The sequence below is a fragment of the Cetorhinus maximus genome, chromosome 4 (genome assembly GCF_964194155.1).
Source record: "Cetorhinus maximus chromosome 4, sCetMax3.hap1.1, whole genome shotgun sequence".
NCBI classification, from domain to species: domain Eukaryota; kingdom Metazoa; phylum Chordata; class Chondrichthyes; order Lamniformes; family Cetorhinidae; genus Cetorhinus; species Cetorhinus maximus.
In genome coordinates this window covers 142,709,509-142,730,856 of record NC_135882.1, presented here as the reverse complement: position 1 = coordinate 142,730,856, position 21,348 = coordinate 142,709,509, and the positions used below count along the sequence as shown (strand labels likewise).

At 43.8% G+C, this 21,348-nt stretch overlaps 1 protein-coding gene across 1 annotated transcript in view; it reads right to left on the bottom strand.

Annotated features, from left to right (window-relative positions):
• tg (thyroglobulin) overlaps positions 1-21,348 on the bottom strand; it is a 443,647-nt gene that overhangs the window by 628 nt on the left and 421,671 nt on the right. Inside the window, exons 47-48 of the mRNA XM_078541245.1 lie at positions 13,688-13,822; positions 12,450-12,643 (exon numbers count right to left, since the gene is read on the bottom strand). Of these exons, the coding sequence (XP_078397371.1) occupies positions 12,450-12,643; positions 13,688-13,822 (329 nt within the window). The remainder of the gene's footprint in view (positions 1-12,449; positions 12,644-13,687; positions 13,823-21,348) is intronic.

Sequence of the window (21,348 nt, the reverse complement as noted above, 5' to 3'; positions counted from 1 at the left end):
CAGTTCTCTGCACTCAAATGGTATCGCACTATCATAGATTCTTTGACATGTATTAACAATGTAAGGAGTCATTTCAATCCAAGCATTTCTCTCTTTCACAAACACCCATACACATGGTGAAATCAAACAATGGGCATATTATATACGCTGTAATTGGTTCTGCAATCACCCATTATGGTTTGCCTTCTCTACATATATACAGCATTGTTACCATCCTCACAAAATCCTTCCAGGTTATAAATGAGAAAAAAACCATTGAGCCCATAGAGCTCACTTCTTCTCAGCCCACGTGCACACTCCCATATCTTAGATTCTGCCCAAACTTGTTACTTGCCTGAGGGAAAATGCTCCCTAAATGGTCCCTGATCTGCAGAATTCGTCGGACAGAAGTCCATCTCTAATATATAGCCTTTCATACAATTATTTCCTCCTCCTCTCGACCCCCCTCACAATAATAGCACCAGAGGAGCATTTCGAATTAAGTGTTTATTCAGGTCGACTCGGCCTAAACTATTTGTCCTCTTTGCCTCCTAGCTGCTGGGTCTTATCTTTCAAAAAGCTTTCTAAAATCCTATTTTATCAATAGTGCTTTAATCCTGCCCCTCCTCCACCTTTGCCCTCCCTTTCCCGTTTTGGCTTGCTGACGTTTTTTCCCCTTATAAAATTTTTCTCTCCATGAGGGTACTGCATAAATATTTGTTGCTGTGATGCTGGGAGTGTGTTCTATGTATCTAGCTTCAGCATGAGAAAAAAAACCTTTTCTTCTTAAGGTAGATTGATCAATCTTATGTTTGCAGCGGGAGCTGTGCTCAAGGGAAGGGGAGTGGGGGAAGGGGGCACTGCTATAGTGTTATGGACCTATCTTTAAACTACTTTCTATTGTAGCATGTCTACAGAGATCATGAGATTTCTTAATTTAATCTCCAATCTCTAACTTCACTTGAGACTTGCTTTCTTTTCAACACACTCGCCAAGACTCCTTAGGCAGCACGTTCCAAATCCACGACCACTACCATCTAGCAGGACAAGGGGAGCAGATAGGTGGGAACACCACCATTTGGAAGTTCCCCTCCAAGCCACTCACCATCCTGACTGGGAACCATATTGCCGTCCCTTCACTGTTGCTGGGTCAAAACCCTGGACCTCCCTTCCTAACAGCACTGTGGGTGTACCTACACCACATGGACTGCAGCTCACCATCACCTTCTCAAGGGCAACTAGAGATGGACAATAAATGCTGGCCCAGCCAGCGAAGTCCACATCCCTTGAATAAATAAAACAAAACTCTGTGCCTCACCTGGCTGGTATTCTTTACATAAGAGCTTACAGAGTGCTCATCGGGGAGCTTGGTTCTTTCCTACCCTTACACCCATGCATTTGCACATTAAGTTCTGGACTGGGGTTAATCTTACTGGGATGATGACTTCTGGCTTGTACTGAGTCAGCTGATCTCAGCCAGAGAGGGAGAGCTATCAATGCTCTCAGTACTTGGGTTACCAACTGTGATGAGATGTATTCCTTGAGATTTAATCACATGACTTGCCCCCAAACAGCCTTTATTCCCCATTTTCAGTATGTTTACATTTGGTACAGAGAGATGTTTAAAGAAAATGGGAACAAGAAGAAACAATCTCCTTTAAAGACCTGATGATTTTTCGCCAGGACTGCACATAGCTGTGCCTTGATCTTCAATCCCTGGAGACTCCAGGCAATTCTGGAGGGTTGGCAACCCTACTCAGTATCAATGGGTTATTGTAAAGGTAAAAAAGAACTGAAGTTTTTATTTTTGATTGCTGTCCAGTGAGTCCCCTCAGAATGTGCGTGTGTTTGGATGACAGCTTTATGGTTTGGACTTTTCCAACACCCATTCTCCTGCCACTGGCCCCAACAGCAGTTTCTATAAATAGCCAAGCCTCCCACAAACTGAAAACTTGGGACTTCTTGCCTTTCTACTCAATTATTATAATGCTTGATGTATTAATGCTGAATGTGTTATAATTTTAATCGCTTTCCCTATCAACAAGAGAACATAGGAACTTAGGAATTGCTAGATGAGAAAGGGCCAAGGTTCGTCTAATTTGAATTCTACCATCCCGCTTTTATTTTTATTCATTCACGGGATGTGAGCTTCGCTGGCTGTGCCAGCATTTATTGCCCATTGCTAGCTGCCCTTGAGAAGGTGGTGGTGAGTTGCCTTCTTGAACGGCTGCAGTCCATGTGGGTGGGCTCGGCGGGGAAGGTGGGGGCGTTCAGGAAGCTGACTGCTGCCCGCGATCGGGGCTGGAAGGCGATTTCACAGTGGCGGGCGAATTAAGGCCAGCCCAGCATGAAATGCGAGCGGCAGCGCTCAGCGCTGCCTGTGCAGGCGGGGGGAGGAGGGCGAGTGGGCTGAGTGCAAACTCCGCGCATGCGCGCGAGTGTGCACTTGCTAATCTCTCTGAAGCACAGAGCCGCCTCAGGGAGATGAAGAGTTTAAAAAATATATAAAGAAATTAAAAATGTAATAAAATATGTCCCCTCATGCGACTCTGTCACATGAGCAGGGACATGTTATTAATTAAGTTTTAAAATTTTTATTTTATTTTTATTTGCTTTAGGAAACCTTATCCCGCCTGTGGATGAGGTTTCCTTAAAAGGCCGCTTGGCCTTTTCACCTGCCTGCCAACTGTAACGTTGCACAGGCAGCGAAAAATTTAACTTAATTGATAACTTAATGGTCTTAACAGGCCTTTTAATTGTCGGTGGGCGCGCTGCTGATTCCTGCACACACCTGCCGACTGAACTATCGCACTATCATATTGACATCGGAACACTTGCCTGTCATCAACGGGTGTCATTTCACGCTCGAGTGGGTTGGGCGCGTGCCCACCCGCCAAACTAAAAATTTTGCCCACTGTATAAGGTCTAAGTTCGGAGCTCTCGCTCTATGCTTGCCTCTACACACATCTCTGTTCAGTACAAGACTTCCCGCAAGACTTGGTCATGTGTTCCTTTACATGACACTGTGGGTGATACTATACCCAGGCCCACATTAACCCTTTCTTTCCCAGGCCCTTATACTACAATAACTACTTCCACCGTCTACCTAAGTAGCTTGTTCCACAGAATTACCACTTGCTCACTGAAGTTAACTTATTAATGCTGCCTGTTTCAGGTACACAAAGCCACCTCATGCTTCCTATATGTATTTAGTGAGAGAATAGCCTGCATTTGAAACCTTTCTTCCTAATACTTTAGCTAAACGAACTAACCAAGACAAAAATTCTATCCTTGTCACATTCAGATGAGATAGGATTGGGGTCAGGTCAGATACTCATCATGGTTGAATAGCCTGTTAACATTTCACCTTCTAGGCTCAACTCTAAGAGCTAACACTTTAAGCATGGTACCAGAGAGGAAGTCCTGGACATTAAATCATCTCACACAGCATGAATGTTATGACCCCAGCCGATGGTAAATGCTGAGTTGTTCAAATCCCAAAGGGAAACTAGAAACAACTGCAACAACTTGTTTCGCAATTTGTATAAACTTCAAGATGCTTGCCTTGAATTCTGTAGTAATAAGACCGCCAAATCTTATAGGTTTCTTACAAAACTAAATTAAACCTTTATTAATAGAAGAAATGATTTTAAATACATACAAAGATCTACAAATTACTCCTATGATAACTTCTAAATCCCCTAATTAATCTGACTCCCAGTTACACTTTCGTTAAGGCAACAATAAGACACAAAGGACAGAATCTTCCATTCGGCGTGCGGAGGCGGGCCTGACACGCCGACGCATAAAATGACGCGCGATGACATCGAGTGTGCATCCCGACATCATCGCATGTTATTACAATATTTCATTCAGCGGGCGTGCACCAGAGTCAGCTGCACACCTGCCGAAATGTTAAAGGCCTATTAAGGCATTGAGAAATTAATTAAAGCAGTTAAGAACGCTGCCCGTTCAACCTTAAGGTTGGAGGGCAGGCAAAAAGCTCAAGTGGCCTTCGCATTTTTCAGGAAACCGCATCCACGGGTGGGATGAAGTTTCCTGAAGCTTTTATAAAATAAATAAATAATTTTTCCCACCTTTACAAACATGTCCCAACTCATAAACACAGTTTCATGAGGGGACATGGTTGAATAAATTTTTAAACCGTTTCTTTAATTATTCTCATATCCATTCAATCTCCCTTAGGCAGCTCCGTGCCGCAGGGAGATTGAAGCGCTCTTTCGCGCGCATGCGTGAACTGCGCGCTTGACCTGACTCTCCCTCCTGCCCCTGCCTGCACAGGTAGCGCTCAGCATTGCCGCTTGCGATCCAGACAGGGCGGGCCTTAATTGGCCCGCCCGTGTGAAATTGCATTGTGGAGCCAATCGCAGGCGGCGCCCACCCCTGCCCACTCCCTCCGAGCCCACCCGACGCGGGAAAAATTCAGGCCCCTGTTTCTGAACTTCACCTGGCTAGGTGACACATTTTACCCCTCCTTTGAAAACTGTCTAGTCCAATTTATTTAAAAATGCAAATGTCCTTTTACACCTTACAGTCTAAACTTTCCCCATACTTACCTACTTAACATTTCAAACTTAGCTCATCTTCTAATACATCAAAACCTTCAGGCCAGCTGCCTTTAAACTAATTAAGTCTCTCTCACACACACACAGACACAGATACCACTATTTTACAATAAATTCCAATAACATTATTATAAATTCCTGACAAAGGGTGGAGGAAGGGACTTGGAAACCTGATCTGTCCTTTGCAAAAAACATGGTGAACCCTGAAAATTTGAGAACAATCATTTTTCTTTGCCTTAAAAGTGTGAATCTAGACAAACCAAAGTGAACAACAGGATGCTGTTTGTCCCCTATAGTCTAGGACTTTTGTAATCTGACATGTGTGTGAATCCTCAAAGAAAAAATGCATAAAAATTCTTGGTACATTTTTTCATCAGGAGATGTGGAACTCTGAATAGAAGCAGTCTTTTCTGAGAAGAAAGGATAAAAGGCTCTGAGTGTTTCAGCTACTTAACCACCTGCATAGATCTAACATATCTTCATTCTCCTCTTTTTCTGCCTGTTTTACCTCCTTCTCTCTTCATTTCATGTGGACCTTGACTCTTGCTAGGTTACAGTTGCATGATCATTAGTTACCTTCCATTAGCTCATCAACATGTATGAGTTTGAACTGAGAGGCACATCCACCATTCACTCACATTTCGTTTTATTCTTTCATGGGGTGTCAGCATTGCTGGGAAGGCCATCATTTGTTACCCATCCCTAATTACCTCTGAACCAATCAGCTTCCATTTCAGAGTCAACCAAATTGTGTGGGTCTGGGGTCATACATAAGCCAGACCAGGCAAGGATGGCAGATTTCCTTCCCCAAAGAGAACATTAACAATTGATGGTAGCTTTATGGTCACCATTACTGAAACTAGCTTTCAATTCTAGATTTTTTTTAAAAAAATTAATCAATTGAATCTTAATCCCACCAGTTACCATGGTGGGATTTGAACCCATGTCTCCAGAGTATTAGCCTGGGCCTCTGGACTGCTGACATTACCATGACTCCACCATCTCCCCCTAATTTCCACACACAAAGGAGGAACAAAAAAATAGAGCCCTTGACAAATCTTTTCCTTACCAACCCAGAGGTAATGGATAAAATTGTAGCTGACTCTATCCCAGGCTATTACTAAATTCAGCGTAAACTAAGAAACAGAAGTTATAACCTTGCTGATTTGAAAGACTGAACTGCTCATTGTCTTAACCATTTTATAGAGTTTACTGGGGCTAGGCTACATGCAGGGGAGATGTCACATGTACCTTTATCTGTAATTCTAGTTGAAAACAACTAAACTGGAACCAGAGTGAGGGCGGGTGAATGGTGGCTTTTTGATTGTGTTTTAAAGCATATTTGGAAGACTGCAGGGCAACAGAATGGAGGGACAGAAATATTTACCCCTGGACACTCTTGTGGTGAGTTCCTGATCTGATCCGGGCTATTTGAATGAGTTGGAAGAGTAGGGGAACAAGCAAACAATTTGTTGGGTAAAAAGGAAGAACAGTGAAGGCAGGCCAATAAAAGTGCAGGTTGTTTGTACAACCACTGTCGCCATTTATAACATCACACCCATACATTAGGACCAGGCTATTAGTTGGCATTCTAGTGCAAGGAATAGTTAATGTGGTTGTGGACGTGACTGTAAAATCAGGAATGTAAAGAATTACAGACCAGTGAAAAGGACATTTGTCTATTGTTGGCTTGTTTTTAAGGTTGCTGAGGATGTGACATCATAATCAGGAATGTATAGAAAATAGTTACCATTTACTAAAACTAGCGCAATGAGTAGATTAAACTCTCTGCCTGAGAATTACTCATGATTCTGGTATTTTAGAATCATTAAATGAAACTGTAAAGAGAAGGCCATTTCGTCCATTGTGACTGTGCGAGGTCTTTGAAAGAGCTATCCAATTAGTCCTCTACACTTTGCCCATAGCCCTCCAAATTTTTTCCCCTTCAAGTATTTATCGAATATCCTTTTGAAAGTGTTATTGAATCAGCTTCTGCCAGCCTTTGATATAATTCATTCCAATTTATAGGAACTCACTACATACTAAATTTCTCCCCATCTAGCCTTTGATTCTTTTGCTGTTTATCTCAAATCTGTTCCCTGTGGTTACCTTCTACTCTGCCAGTGGAAACCGTTTCTGCTTATTTGAGAAAAAAACCCTTCATGATTTTAAACATCTCTATTATACCGCCCCTTAACCTTCTTTGCACTAAGGAGTCTCTTCACATAAGTGAAGTCCTGCATCCCTGGTACCATTTTAGTTAAAATCCTCGGTGCCTTCTCTCAGGACTTGACATCCTTCTTAAAGTGTGCTTTCTAGAATTGGACACAATACATTAGATGGATTACTGAAAGATAGCAAGCATTATTTCCAATATGTGGTATTTGGGTATTGAGGCAAATTTTGCAACTTGACCCTCATAGCACATTGCTTCATAAGGCAAATATGCACGCTAAGGGATTTGAGACTGAAGGTCAATGTGCCCAATTCAGGGCCGCACATTTTGCCATCCATTAATTTTAATAAACTGAAAATCATGCAGGTCATGAGCTAGGTGCACTCACCTCTGTCCCTAAGCTCCTGAGATGCATTCCCATGAAATTCTGCTCCACAAGTGCTAAATCATAAAATTACTTCATTATTTCCAATATGCAGGTTGTGCAGTATTACATTCAGTATTATATTACTATTAATGAAAGGAAGAAGTTGAGTTTATAAAGCACCTTTCACGACAGACATCCCAAAGGGCTTTCCTGCCAGTGAAGTACTTTTGATGTTTGATCACTATTGTAATGTAGGGAAATGTGGCAAACAATTTCACAGAATGGCAGAATTGTTACAGTGCAGAAGGAGGCCATTCAGCCCATCATGTCTGCACCGGCTCTCCGATGAACAATTCGTTAGTGCCATTCTCCTCCTTCCCCCTCTTAACCTTCTTCCTTTTCAGATAACAGTCCAATTCCCTTTTGAATGCTTCGATTGAACCTGCTCCCACCACAGTCTCAGGCAGTGCATTCCAGACCTTAACCACTTGCAGCGTGAATTTTTTTTCTCATATCGTTTACACAGGAATTAGATAATTGGCCAGATATTCGGTTTACTTAAAAACTGAAAGAAAAGAGTTGTTTAAGTGTTCTACCGGCAAACACATTCCCATTTCAGCATGCACCTGAGCAGCATCTCTGTTTCAGGGTTACATTTCATAAAAGGTTCCTTTAATACTTTTGACTTTTGACTTTGCTGGTGTACCACTTCCAAGTAATAACTCTAGTGGTGTCAATCTCCACAAAAACTACTTCCACTAGCAGCACCATGGAAGTATTATTTACAGTATCATGTCACCAGAGCTCAGTTCATTTTGGCTACACCCCCCATCTGAGCCATCAGGGGACAATGAGTATTGCTTTCAAGTTATCACCAAAATCCATTGTTATAGTGATTAGGCACGAGAACACAGATTAGGGAATGAGGTAGCTTTTAACTTTATTTGAGTATAAAACAGGTAATTGGGAGTTAGCAGCCCATAGTGAAAATAAAAATTGGGAGAAATGTAAAATGGGCTAACATCTTATAGTGATTATGGCTTTATTTAGTGTGTAATGTACATTTAAGAACAATATTTGTTAGGAAAGATCACATGATCTTTTGTAACCAATAGGAAAGTAGCATGGGCTACCTCAGTTGGCAGTCTAGAGATAGAGTTGGAGTTGAAAGTACACGTGTAGTTGCAGCTGAGTATATTGTAAATAAACTTAATGTTTTCACTTAAGAAGTGTCTGCAGTTCAACTCTATTATGAAAAGTACAATTCGACCACCCTACAGCACACCTATTTTACGCTATTGTACAAATATATCTACCCCAAACTATATTGTGCCATTATTAAAAAGAAAGTAAGAAAGAAAGGAGGAAAGACTTGCATTTATATAGCACCTTTCATAATCTCAGGACACCCCAAAGTGCTTTACAATTAATGAAGTTCTTTATAAAGTGTAGACACTGTTATGACATAGGAAACAGAAGAGCCAATTCGCACACAGCAAGCTCCCACAAACAGAATTGAAATAACTCACAGATCATCGAGGAGCAAAAGGCTGGATTATAGGCTGAGGGCGGGTTCCCCAAACCCCAGGCTAAATTTCAGGAGCGAACTCACCTCCACTTAGCTGGCTCGCTCCACTTTAATTTTTCTGGTGACAGCCCTTTAGGTAATATGAGGTGGGATTTCCATCCATCTCCAGGAAGACTCATAGAGCTACCTCTGCACATCGGCAGTGCCAAGCAGGAGCAGTGGCCACTGCTGGTACTTTTTAAAATTAATTCATGGCTAGGCCAGCATTTATTGCCCATCCCTAATTGCCCTTGAGAAGGCGGTGGTGAGCTGCCTTCTTGAACCGCTGCAGTCCATGTGGTAGGTACACCCCACAGTGCTGTTAGGGAGGGAGTTCCAGGATTTTGACTCAGCAACAGTGAAGGAATGCTGATATATTTCCAAGTCAGGGTGGTGAATGGCTTGGAGGGGAACTTCCAGGTGGTGGTGTTCCCATCTATCTGCTGCCCTTGTCCTGCTAGATGGTAGTGATCGTGGGTTTGGAAGGTGCTCTCTAAGGAGCCATGGTGAATTCCTGCAGTGCATCTTGTAGATGGTACACACTGCTGCCACTGTGCGTTGGTGGTGGAGGGAGTGACTGTTTGTGGGTAGGGTGCCAGTCAAGAGGGCTGCTTTATCATGGATGGTGTCAAGCTTCTTGAGTGTTGTTGGAGTTGCACTCATCCAGGCAAGTGAAGGGTATTCCATCACATTCCTGACTTGTGCCTTGTAGATGGTGGACAGAATTGGGGGAGCCAGGAAGCGAGTTACTCACCACAGGATTCCTAGCCTCTGACCTGCTCTTGTAGCCACAGTATTTATATGGCTAGTCCAGTTCAGTTTCTGGTCAATGGTAACCTCCAGAATGTTGATAGTGGGGAATTCAGTGATGGTAATGCCATTGAACATCAAGGGGCGATGGTTAGGTTCTCTCTTATTGGAGGTGGTCATTGCCTGGCACTTGTGTGGTGTGAATGTTACTTGCCACATGTCAGCCTAAGCCTGGATATTGTCCAGATGTTGCTGCATTTGGACATGGGCTGCTTCAGTATCTGAGGAATCGCGACTGGTGCTGAACATTGTGAACATCAATGAACATCCCCACTTCTGGTTTCATGATGGAAGGAAGGTCATTGATGAAGCAGCTGAAGATGCTTGGACCTACGGCACTACCCTGAGGAACTCCTATAGTGATGCCTTGGAACTGAGATGATTAACCTCCAACAACCACAACCATCTTCCTTTCTGCTAGGTTTAATTCCAGCCAGTGGAGTTTTCCCCCTGATTCCCATTCACTCCAGTTTTCCTAAGGCTCCTTGATGCTACACTCTCTTAAATGCTGCCTTAATGTCAAGGGCGGTCACTCTCACCTCACCTCAGGAGTTCAGCTCTTTTGTCCATGTTTGAACCTAGGCTGTAATGAGGTCAGAAGCATGTGATCCTGGCAGAACCCAAACTGAGCGTCAGTTTATAGGTAAGCGAGTGCCGCTTGATAGCACTGTTGATGACCCCTTCCATCACTTTACTGATGATGGAGAGTGGACTGATGGGGCGGTAATTGGCCGGGTTGGATTTGTCCAGCTTTTTGTGTACAGGACATATCCGGGGAATTTTCCTGGCCGGGTAGATGCCAGTGTTGTAGCTGTACTGGAACAGCTTGGCTAGGGGCACAGCAAGTTCTGGAGCACAAGCCTTCAGTGCTATTGCCGGAATATTGTGAGGGCCCACAGTCTTTGCAGTATCCAGTGCCTTCAGCCATTTCTTGATATCACGTGGAGTGAATTGAATTGGCTGAAAACTGGCATCTGTGATGCTGGGGACCTCTGGTGAAGGTCGTGATGGATCATCCACTCTGCACTTCTGGCTGAAGATTGTTGCAAACGCTTGAGCCTTGTCTTTTGTACTGATGAGCTGGGCTCCTCTATCATTGAGGATGGGGTTATTTGTGGAGCGTCCTCCTGCAGTGAGTTGTTTAATTGTCTGCCACTGTTCACAACTGGATGTGGCAGGACTGCAGAACTTAGATCTCATCCGTTGGTTGTGGGATCGCTTAGCTCTGTCTATCAATTGCTGCTTATGTTGTTTGGCATGCAAGTAGTCCTGTGTTATAGCTTCATGCCTCATTTTTAGGTATGCCTGGTGCTGCTCCTGGCATGCCCTCTTTCATTCTTCATTGAACCAGGATTGATCCCCTGGCCATGAGGTTACAGGTTGTGTTTGAGTACAATTCTGCTGCTGCTGATGGCCCACAGCGACCCATAGTTGCCCAGTCTTGAGTTGCTAAACCTGTTCGAAATCTATCCCATTTAGCACGGTGGTAGTGCCACACAACATGATGGAGGATATCTTCATGGTGAAGGCGGGACTTCGTCTCCACAACAACTGCGCGGTGGTCACTCCTACTGATACTGTCATGGACAGTTGCATCAGCAGCAGGCAGGTTGGTGAGCATGAGGTCACGTATGTTTTTCCCACTTGTTGGTTCCCTCAATATTTGCTTCAGATTCAGTCCAGCAGCGGTCCTTTAGGACTCCGCCAACTCGGCCTGTGGTGGTGCTACCGAGCCACTCTTGGTGATAGACATTGAGGTCCCCCACCCAGAGTACATTCTATGCCCTTGCCACCCTCAGCGCTTCCTCCAAGTAGTGTGCAACATGGAGGAGCACTGATTCATCAGCTAAGGGAGGGCGGTACGTGGTAATCAGCAGGAGGTTTCCTTGCCCATGTTTGGCCTGATCCCATGAGACTTTATGGGGGCCGGAGCCATTGTTGAGGAATCCCAGGGCAACTCCCTCCTCAATTACCACTGTGCCGCCACTGCCACCTCTGCTGGGCCTGTGCTGCTGGTGGGACAGTTCAAACCCAGGGGTGGTGATGGTGGCATCTGGTACATGGTCTGATTCCATAAGTATGGCTAGTGTGTGAGACAGCTCTCCCAATTTTGGCACTAGCTCCCAGATGTTAGTAAGGAGGACTTTGCAGAGTCAACAGGGGTGGGTTTGTCGTTGTCATTTCCGGTTCCTAGGTCGATGCCAGGTGGTCTGTCCAGTTTCATTCCTTTTTATTGACTTTATAGCAGTTTGATACAACTGGGTGGCTTGCTAGGTTATTTAAGAGTGAACTATATTACTAGGGATCTGGAGTCACATGTAGGCCAGACCAGGTGAGGACCATAGATTTCCTTCCCTAAAGGACATTAGTGAACCAGATGGGTTTTTACAACAATCGAGAATGGTTTCATCATTGGGTTTTTATGGAATTCAAATTCTGCCATCAGCCGTGGTGGGATTCAAACCTGGGTCCCCAGAGCATTACCCTAGGTCTTTACCAGTCCAGTGACAATACCACTAGACCACCGCCTTCCCCTAATGTCCCTCTATTTTTTTTACACTTCTCAGTATCCTCCCAATTAATGTGTATTCCCTTGTCTTCTTTGCCCTCCCGAATACATTACCTCGTACTATTCAGATGGAACTCCAGTTGTCTTTTTTCTGCCCATCTGATCAGAGCATTGATATCTTTCACAGTCTAGAGCTTTCTTCCTCACTATCAAGAACGTCACCAATTTTTGGATCATTTGTAAACTTCTTAATGATGGCCTCCTACATTTAAATCTGTTTTAGTTTGTTTGGTTGGTTGAGGGATAAAAGTTGGGCAGGATATTGGGAGAAATTCCCCTGCTCTTCTTTAAATCGTATCATGGGATCTTTTACATCTACCTGAAACAGCAGATGGGGCTTTGGTTTAATGTCTCATCCGAAAGATGGAAACTGCAGATTGCGCACTTACGCTTACCTGCGGATGCTAGAAATATCTCGACATAATCATTCCAGAAGGAGCACTCTCTTGTTTTCAATCCTTTTTTATTTTTCAAGGCAGATGCAAATTCCTTGTAGTTACTGCCGTCAGTGCTGTCTAAGAAGCTGGGCCATGGAGGGAGGGTCTCACTCGTGGAGTGTCTGGAGAAGGTGTAAGGATAATTGGGGTTGCTGAAAAATACAAAATTGGAAAAGGTGTACTTTAAGGATACAATACAGGGATGATTGGCTGAGCTTGCCTTACCCTTTTATATCCCTGCTGGCTGGCCACACACATCTGGAATTTGAAGATGCATCACCTCATGCAAATGGAAATCACCCTCTATTTCCTGCTTCATAACTGAAACTATACTTATTGGATAAATTTATTGAACAGGTACTCCCAACTGTGATAAGTTGCCCAAAGGCAGTTAGGATTACGCAACAGATGCTGGCTTTGCCAGAGATGCTCACATCAAAATTACAGTGCTGTAGTCTTATCTCTGAACCACATTGTCATCAATTATGGCTCCCTGATGGGAGCTCTGGTTCCTTGAAGTTGTATTATGAGGCAGTCATTATGCAATGCCTAGTCAATCTCCTCTTGTGTTACACACAGAAGCCAAAGGAAAAAGTTTCTCTGTAGTGCAGACTAAAGGGGAAAACCTGAGGCATTACATTATTACCGCAGGTGAGACAGTGTACTTAAGTGTTGACATAGATAGTTTTCATTATAAATGTTGCTGTTGTAATTTATACTGGAAAAAGTTGACAAGAAGTGCATGCTGGCATAAGACTTGTAACATATTATAGATAGTGACATTGCATTCACAATAATAAATTTGTGTTTATATAGCAAGGTTAACATAATAAATATCAAAAGGCACTTCACTGTAGAGAAAAGAGATGAATGGAAGCATGTTTGAAAAGATGGGTGTTGAGGAGGATTTTAGTTTATTTTAAGTGGGTTAAAGAGTCTGCCAAAGTAACATAGAGACATTCAGATCAATACCTTCATGGTTGATGCCTTTGGAATAACTTCAGAGCCATTGGGATTTGACTGTTACAGGAGAATATCACAAATCAGTCTATCTCCTTCTTTGTCTCTCCTCTTTCCCTCCCTCTCACCTTGCCTCTCCCTTTCTGTGCCATTTCTCTCTCCGTCCCCTTCCTCTGTCTGCTTGGCACTTATCCTTTACTGGCAATGTGATAATAGTGAAATGCTTCATTACTTACCCCGACCTGACAAAGTTGGCAATGTACTGGATGATTGTGAGCGACAGCCTCCGTTCCTGCATTGTGAACAGCTGCTCTGACCCTGGGTGGAGGGGCAGCCCGAAAATGAACTGCACATCTGAGGGAAGACTTGCACTGAAAAAGGCAAATAACACATTCACATGAATACAGGTTAAAAGAGAAAGTTCTGTTGGCAGTACACTGCCAAATATAGAATTGAACCAGGCGGACTATAGTCCATAGTAAGCCAGAAACTGGCTTTTGCCCCTTGGGACTACATGAGGGGGAAGAAGCAACTCTTAATCACTTTGCAGGGGCTCCTGCTGAAATGTGTACATGCCTGTTTGCTGGATTAGGACAAGATTGAGCTGGATGTACAAATAATTCAACAGCCTGCTGCCACGCCCTCTTTTCCCTCAAACAATGGCCTCTTGAAGGAAGCACTGAAGGACTAGAAGCTTCGAAGAAGTCGCTGTTGTTTTCCATTCTACTAAGGTATTAGGGTTGAATCAGCCATTCTGGTGAAAATCCTCGTGGAACACAGTAAACATGTTTCATTCTTAAGGTTAAGAAGGGAAGATAATGAAAGGGGCCCTGTGGAATTCCAAGTATTCTGTCATTAAAGGACTGCTGCCCAAAATTAAAGCAACCACTGAAAGGCATGTAACTAAATGTATGGAGATAAAAATGTTGGAGCAATTTTAAAGGGTGATAAAACGATTTGCACTACTTTTCAGCCAGCATGCGGGAAAAGAAATGGCCCACGCGGCTGAAGGCACAAACTGTGGAGATGTGAAATGAAATTTGATCCTCTGTTTGATAGCTAATGGAGTGGAAAATCTGCTGCAGTAGGTGGGTCCAAGGAGACTTGTCCCATTTGGCGCAAAAGACAGAGGAGGCAGATGCTACAGTATCGACAACAGGTGGGAATAGATGACACACCCTAAGGAATCTGGCAAGATAAGACTAAACAACAGGACTGTGTGCCAGTACGTAGCACATGTCAGAAAGTGTAACATGTCAAATCATTCCATCTTCATCATTCACACATGCCAAGGCCTCTCACAGCTTTAGTAATCTTTCAATGAATCTCAAGTTAAGTGGGCAACAAGTTGGCGGATGGATTCTAATGTAGGGAGGTGTGAAGTTATTCACTTTGGTCGAAAGAATAGAAGAGCTGAACATTTTTTAAAAGGTGAGAAACTTGTAAGTGTGGATGTTCGAAGAGACCTGGGTGTACTCGTACAAGGAATGCAAAACGTTAACATACAGGTACAGCAAGTAATTAGGAAGGCAAGTGACATGTTGGCCTTTATTGCAAGGGGATTAGAGCACAGGAATGAAGAAGTCTTGCTAGAGTTGCACAGGATTTTGGTGAGACCACATCTGGAGTACTGTGTGCAGTTTTGGTCTCCACATTTAAAAGATACACCTGCATTAGAGGCAGAATAGCAAAGGTTCACTAAGTTGGTCCCTGGGATGTAGGGATTATCCTATGATGAGAGGCTGAGTAAATTGGGTCTATTTTCCCTGAAATTTAGAAGATTGAGAGGCAATCTCATTGATACATACAAGGTTCTGAAGGGGATTAATAGGGTAGTGCCCCAGAAGGTTTTGGATGCTCCATCACTGAATATATTTAAGGCTGGGATAGACAGATTTTTGGTCTCCCAGGGAATCGAAGGATCTGGGGGAAGGGCAGGGAAGTGGAGTTGAAGCCCAAAATCAGCTATGATCACATTGAATGGCTGGGCAGGCTCAATGTACCATATGGATACTCCTGTTCCTATCTTTTGTGTTCTTGTGTTTTCATGCATATCTGTATCTCATCGTGGTCAGAGTCATGAGGGAATATTGAAATCCTTCTCGTACATATTTCAATGTCTTCAAATCTTGATACATAATGGCCAGCAGTGACCTCTTTACTTTAGGGAATGTAAATGTGTGACTACATTGGACAAGCACGCCAATGCTATTCTGTGGAAAAGATGAAAGTGCTGCCCATGTTGACCAATGCATCAATCACCATTTTGACTACAACGTGGGCCTTACCAAATATTATAAATCAACTGCTCTACTCGGAACTCAGTCACGGCAGGAGACTTCCAGAAGGACAACAGAAACGATTTAGGGATGTCCTCAAAGCATCCCTTAAGAGGTCAAACATACCTGTCGACTCATGGGAGACCCTAGCTTTTGGCTGACCAAAATGGAAAAGACTCACTTTGAAAGGCACCCAACAAATCGTGAAACTGCATAAGGATCGTATAGAGGCAAAGATGAGGAATTGGACGGAGCTTAGAAACTTCCATACAACCCATTTACCCGACCTTCCAAACGCAACTTCCCCACATGTGGCAGAGTCTGCAGATTACACATTAGACTTATCAGCCATCTCAGAACCCATCTGAACTGGTCTGGAAGGCATTTAAAAGTCAACCACATTGTTGTGGACCTGGAGTTACATGTAGGCCAGATCAGGTAAGGACAGCAGATTTCCTTCCCAAAAGGACATTAGAGAACCAGATGGGTTTTTTATAAGAATCAATGATAGTTTCATTGTCACCATTACTGAGGCTAGCTTTCAATTTCATTAATTAAATTCAAATTCTGCCATGCCAACTGCCATGGTGAGATTTGAAGCCATGTCCTCAGAGCATTAGCCCAGGCCTTTGGATTACTAGGCCAGTGATATTACCACTATGCCACCATCTTCCCTACTGTCAACCAAATGGCCTTTTTCCCATTTTCAATATTTTTATATCTGGTAAAGAGAAATGTTCAAAGCAAATGAAAAAAACAAATCTTGTTTAATGTCCTGATGAGTTTGTCCAGGGTTCCACACAGCAGCATCCTGTGGCAAGATTTTTCGGTCCCGCCAGCGGTGTGCATCATTGCGGGTGGGATGGGAAAATTTAGAGAGCAGCCAAAAGTCAGTTAACCTTTAGCTGCTCTCCAAATTTTCCCATTCAACCCATGACTTTCCAGAAAATTCCGGCCCTGAAGATTGATCTTCAGTTCCTGGAGACTCCAGGCCAATCCTGGATGTTGGCAAACCTAGCCACCCACTGGTAATGCAATACTTATGTTGCAAGTGTACTTGCTATGGATGCTGAAGTTTAGCTCTAGTGCCCCTTAGCAAATTGAGCCCTGGTCATGGGCAGGTAGGTGTGCTAAGGTGTGCAGAATGGTGCGAAGCAATATTCCCTCTAATTTCTCTTTGCTAAATGCAGCTTATTTATTGCATTGCGTGGTCCCTCGAAGACTGCTTCACTGCCACGTATGTGTGCTTCTTAAAGGGAACACTGGCTGTGCATGGCCTATTTGTTCCCTTCATGGTAAGTTCCAGATTGCTGCACAGCTATGCACTCATGCAGTTTAGAGGAACATAGGTCTTAGCCTGCAGATCTCCCTGACGTACCTTCTTTTATCCAACTCAACCATGAAATGGTTGGGTTGAAATGATCTACAAACAAAATTACTTTAAAGAACGACACAAGATTAAAATTGCACAGTTAAAATAGTCTTGCAAAACATTCCCCAAAAAAACCCATTTGGTCAGAATGCACAAGTAAACTTACTTGGCAACAGCTCTCTTATAGATTTTTAACCATAAAAATCCAGTAAAATTACCCAAGGCAAAAGCTGCTGCTACTTTAATAAAGTATACCATGACTTCTCACTCTCTTCCACTCTGCTGTAGAAATCCAAAGGAAGCTCAGAAATAGACTGCTTTTTGAGAACAAAGGCTTTTCTGCTTTGAAACTGAAAGGCTGCTTCAAATTCACAACCTTTCTCAGCACAGAACTAGTCTCAGGACATCTCCCCACATAGCCACCACAACTCAACTAAATACCTTTCCTTAAATATCTTTTGTTTTCCTTTCATTTTCGGTTCCATTGTTCTAAGCGCCTCTTTGAACTCAACTTTTCCAAAATATAAAAATCTTTCATGCTTTACTATTAGCTCCAGTTTTGGATCAAATAAAATTTAACAACCTTTCCTTGTTTATTTATGAAACCTTTGAAAAGTACCCTTTCACTTCTAAACTACCTTTAAAATTTAACAACTGAAAAGCCAAGTCCCTACCTATCACCTAATGTTAAATTTTAAAACCCAACCTATTTACTTGTAAATCCAATTTCACCATAGTCTTTCATTTCAAATGCATGCATCTAGACCCTTACATTTCATCTTCCAGTTCCCCTAGACAAGCTGTTACGATGAACCTTCCCCCAGTTTAATTATCCATGGGCACGGACACACACACACACACACACAGACACACACACACACACACTTCTTTACATAATACCACCATATTCCCAAAAATATTTTAAAAAGATAACATCCATCTTCACACAATGCACAAGATTGCTGAATCAATCGCATTATTTTCTTCATTGTTCTTATAATGTAACCAGCAGGGATATTGCTTATTAACCTTGATAGGACCAACAGCCTCTCTTCACCTATCAACAGCCTTGGCCTCGATGTCACCCTCACATCTCTTGCTAAAGCTCCTGCTAAGAAGTTTAGTTTCCTGCTTCATATCAAACATATCTTTCCATCCTCCATAATGCCAGATTGAGTTGAAAACTTGACTGCTACTCCCATTACTGTAGAGGCACTACACTTCAGGACAGCGTTAGTGAAAAAAGTGTCTAATATGTAGTCACTGTCACTGACCTCTACCTTGCGGAGGCTGAGCGTCAACTCGCAGACACTTCCTCCTACCTCTCCCTTGGCCATGACCCCACCACAGAACATCAAGCCATTGTTTCCAGGACTGTCACTGACCTCATCTCCTCTGGAGATCTTCCTCCCACAGCTTCCAACTTGATAGTCGCCCAACCTCGGACGGCCCGCTTCTACCTCCTACCCAAAATCCACAAACAGAACTGTCCTGGCAGACCGATCGTGTCAGCCTGTTCCTGCCCCACGGAACTCATTTCTCATTTTCTTGACTCCCTTCTCTCTCCCCTTGTCCAGTCCCTTCCCACCTACATCCGTGATTCCTCTGACACCTTACATCACATCAACAATTTCCAGTTCCCTGGCCCCAACCGCTTCCTCTTCACCATGGATGTCCAATCCCTCTAGACCTCCATCCCCCACCAGGATGGTATGAGGACCCTTAGCTTCTTCCTTGAACAGAGGCCCGAACAATCCCCATCCACCACTACTCTCCTCCCTCTGGCTGAACTTGTTCTCACACTGAACAATTTCTCCTTTAACTCCTCCTACTTTCTCCAAATAAAAGGTGTGGCTATGGGTACCCGCATGGGCCCCAGCTATGCCTGTCTCTTTATGGGGTATGTGGAACATTCCTTGTTCCAGTCCTACTCCGCCCCCCTCCCACAACTCTTTCTCCGGTACATCGATGATTACTTCGGTGCGGCTTCATGCTCTCGTTGGGACCTGGAAAAATTTATTAATTTTGCTTCCAATCTCCACCCCTCCATCATTTTCACATGGTCCATCTCTGACACTTCTCTTCCCTTCCTTGACCTCTCTGTCTCAATTTCTGATGATAGACTGTCCACCAATATCCATTACAAGCCTACCGACTCCCACAGCTACCTCGACTACAGCTCCTCACACCCCACTTCCTGTAAGGACTCCATCCCATTCTCTCAGTTCCTTCGCCTCCGTCGCATCTGTTCTGATGACGCTACCTTCAAAAACAGCTCCTCTGACATGTCCTCCTTCTTCCTTAACCGAGGTTTTCCACCCACGGTCGTTGACAGGGCCCTCAACCGTGTCCGGCCCATATCCCGCGCATCCGCCCTCACGCCTTCTCCTCCTTCCCAGAAACATGATAGGGTCCTCCTTGTCCTCACTTATCACCCCACCAGCCTCCGCATTCAAAGGATCATCCTCCGCCATTTCCGCCAACTCCAGCATGATGCCACCACCAAACACATCTTCCCTTCACCCCCCCGGCGGCATTCCGTAGGGATCGTTCCCTCCGGGACACCCTGGTCCACTCCTCCATCACCCCCTACTCCTCAACTCCCACCTATGGCATCTCCCCATGCCCACGCAGAAGATGCAACACCTGCCCCTTCACTTCCTCTCTCCTCACCGTCCAAGGGCCCAAACACTCCTTTCAAGTGAAGCAGCATTTCACTTGCATTTCCCCTAACTTAGTCTACTGCATTCGTTGCTCCCAATGCGGTCTCCTCTACATCGGAGAGACCAAACGCAAACTGGGCGACCGCTTTGCAGAACACCTGCGGTCTGTCCGCAAGAAAGACCCAAACCTCCCTGTCGCTTGCCATTTTAACACTCCACCCTGTTCTCTTGCCCACATGTCTGTCCTTGGCTTGCTGCATTGTTCCAGTGAAGCCCAACGCAAACTGGAGGAACAGCACCTCATCTTCCGACTAGGCACTTTACAGCCTTCCGGGCTGAATATTGAATTCAACAACTTTAGATCTTAAACTCCCCCTTCCCCCATCCCCACCCCGTTTCTTCCCCCTCCCCCTTTTTTTCAATAATTTATATAGATTCTTCTTTTCCCACCTTTTTCCATTATTTTTAAATCTACAACTAATACTTTGTTAGTCTGTCCACCCCACCCCCACTAGAGCTGTACCTTGAGTGTCCTGCCATCCATTCTTAATTAGCACTTTTCTTAGATAATATCACCACCTTCAACACCTCTTTGATCCTTTTGTCTGTGACATCTTTCGATTATCTGCTCCTATCACTGCTTGCTTATCCCTACAACCACCCCACCCTCAACTTCTCTCTCCCCCCGCCCCCCACCTTAGACCAGCTTATATTTCACCTCTCTCCTAACTATACTTCAGTTCTGCCGAAGGGTCGTGAGGACTCGAAACGTCAACTGTTTTCTTCTCCACCGATGCTGCCAGACCTGCTGAGTTTTTCCAGGTAATTCTGTTTTTGTTTCTAATATGTAATCCTTCTTTCCCCTCTAGCCTACAACTTTGCTCTTTATCAATCACAATCTCTGTTGTCACTTTCCATCGATGGCCTCTTCGAAACTGTATCCTTCACAGTTTGGAACCTTGCTTATTGCCTATATAGCACAATGCAGGTACGCTGCCAGTGATTTTTTGATATGTGTTGCTGCATGGCTTGCTGCAGGTTTTTACTCACAAAATTATGACCTCCTGTCACAGCATTGTCTTTATCTTGAAACATCTTATTTCCTTCAGTCTTGACCCCCTCTTGCTTTTATCTTCAGGATTTATCATCCAATCACTGTTCCACAAAAATATCCAGCCTTTCTGACTATTGTTTTCAAACTTTGTGGTAAACTTTGACCCTTTATTTGGGTTTTGAAAAATAAGTTAGTGTCTTTAGGAGAGGAGTGTTTTAGAAGAAAATTGATACTGAGGCGAGGGTAGGAATTCCAGCTGATGTGTTAACACACAGCTACAATGAACCACACCCCTCCCTCACAACAATACTACAAGTTCTATGATACTAAATCTCACTTTCACTTCAGAACAACAGAATCCCTTCTCCCTTTTCATCACCAGCTCTTGATTTCTCACAGTTTGTGAGAGTGTCATTCCACACTAACAGTGATTTTTGACATCAAGGTTCTACAGTTTCAAAGATAAATTCCATGAATGAGAAGGGCAAGTTATTTCTCTGTAGTTGCCCAGATTCCTCTATGATATTCA